A 1,325-nucleotide genomic window follows, 5' to 3' on the forward strand; every position below is an offset into this window, starting at 1 on the left:
GAATGTAAAATTTTTAAAATTAAAAAAATATATAACAAAAATGTTTTACTCATTTTTCATAATAAGATTATTGTAGTCATTTTTTATAAAAAAAATATTAATTTAAATCGATTCAAAGTTTGATTTACCAATTTTTTTATTAAATCAAATTTAATTTTGACAAAAATAATATAGTTTAATCAATTATATGTATTAAATTTTAGTTAATAACAAACATCTTTTCTAAAGATGTTTTAAGCATTTTTATTAGAATGTCTCCCTTGTAATTTATAACTTTTAATTAGTTATCATTAGTATTTTTAATGATGTAAAATTATATTTAATAATACAAAATTATTTATTTTTCTTTTGTTTGTTAAAATTATTTATTTTTCTTTGATCTTGCATGTTTGTTTAACACACTACTACTACCACACTTATCAGGTGCTGGCGGAGGTGAAACGGCTGATAGAGAAGTACGAAGATGAAGAAGTGAGTGTTACGATAACAGGTCACAGCTTGGGTAGTGCCATGGCTATATTAAGCGCCTTTGACATTGCGGAAACGGGGTTGAACGTGAAGAAGGAGAACAAGAGCGTACACGTGTCGGTTATAACGTTCTCGGGGCCAAGAGTGGGAAACCTGAGGTTTAAGGAGAGATTGGAATCCAAACACGGAATCAAAGTGCTTAGGGTTCACAACACTCACGACATGGTTCCAAAGTCTCCGGGATTTCTCATCAATGAGACCTCGCCAGAGTGGCTTTTCAAGCTGGCACAGGGACTGCCTTGGAGTTACACACACGTTGGGGTGGACCTGGAGTTGGACCACAAGAACTCACCATACTTGAACCCCAATGGCGATAGTGCTTGTGCCCATAACTTGGAGGCCCATTTGCATTTGCTTGACGGGTACCATGGGAGGAAGCGTGAATTTGAGTCAAGCAGTGGGAGGGACGTAGCGTTGGTGAACAAGGACTGTGATTTCCTGAGAGATGAAGAGAGCGTGCCACCAGCTTGGAGGCAAGACTTGAATAGAGGCCTTGTTCGGGGTCCACATGGACGATGGATGCAGCCTGACCGCCCTACACTTGTTCATGATCATCCTCAAGACACTGATCTTCATCTCAACCAGCTAGGCCTCCTCTAGATACCTACTTATGAAACAGTATTTATACGTGTCTCGAAAAAATACTTTTTATTATTTATTCAAATACAATTAAATATAGAAATCCACATATAAATCAAGATAGTCACTAAGATAGAGAATTACTATGTCTAAAACGTCTTTTTTTTTAATATTTTTAATAATTAAAATTTAATATATATTATTAATTATATTATATT

The 1,325-nt window shown here is 34.7% G+C and overlaps 1 protein-coding gene across 1 annotated transcript in view; it reads left to right on the top strand.

Annotated features, from left to right (window-relative positions):
* LOC107493146 (phospholipase A1-Igamma2, chloroplastic) overlaps positions 1 to 1,226 on the top strand; it is a 2,495-nt gene extending 1,269 nt beyond the window's left edge. The window contains exon 3 of the mRNA XM_016114231.3: positions 424 to 1,226. Within this exon, the coding sequence (XP_015969717.1) occupies positions 424 to 1,128 (705 nt within the window). The 3' untranslated portion in view covers positions 1,129 to 1,226. The remainder of the gene's footprint in view (positions 1 to 423) is intronic.
* The last annotated feature ends 99 nt before the right edge of the window (positions 1,227 to 1,325 follow it).

Source organism: Arachis duranensis, chromosome 6 (genome assembly GCF_000817695.3).
Source record: "Arachis duranensis cultivar V14167 chromosome 6, aradu.V14167.gnm2.J7QH, whole genome shotgun sequence".
NCBI classification, from domain to species: Eukaryota; Viridiplantae; Streptophyta; class Magnoliopsida; order Fabales; family Fabaceae; genus Arachis; species Arachis duranensis.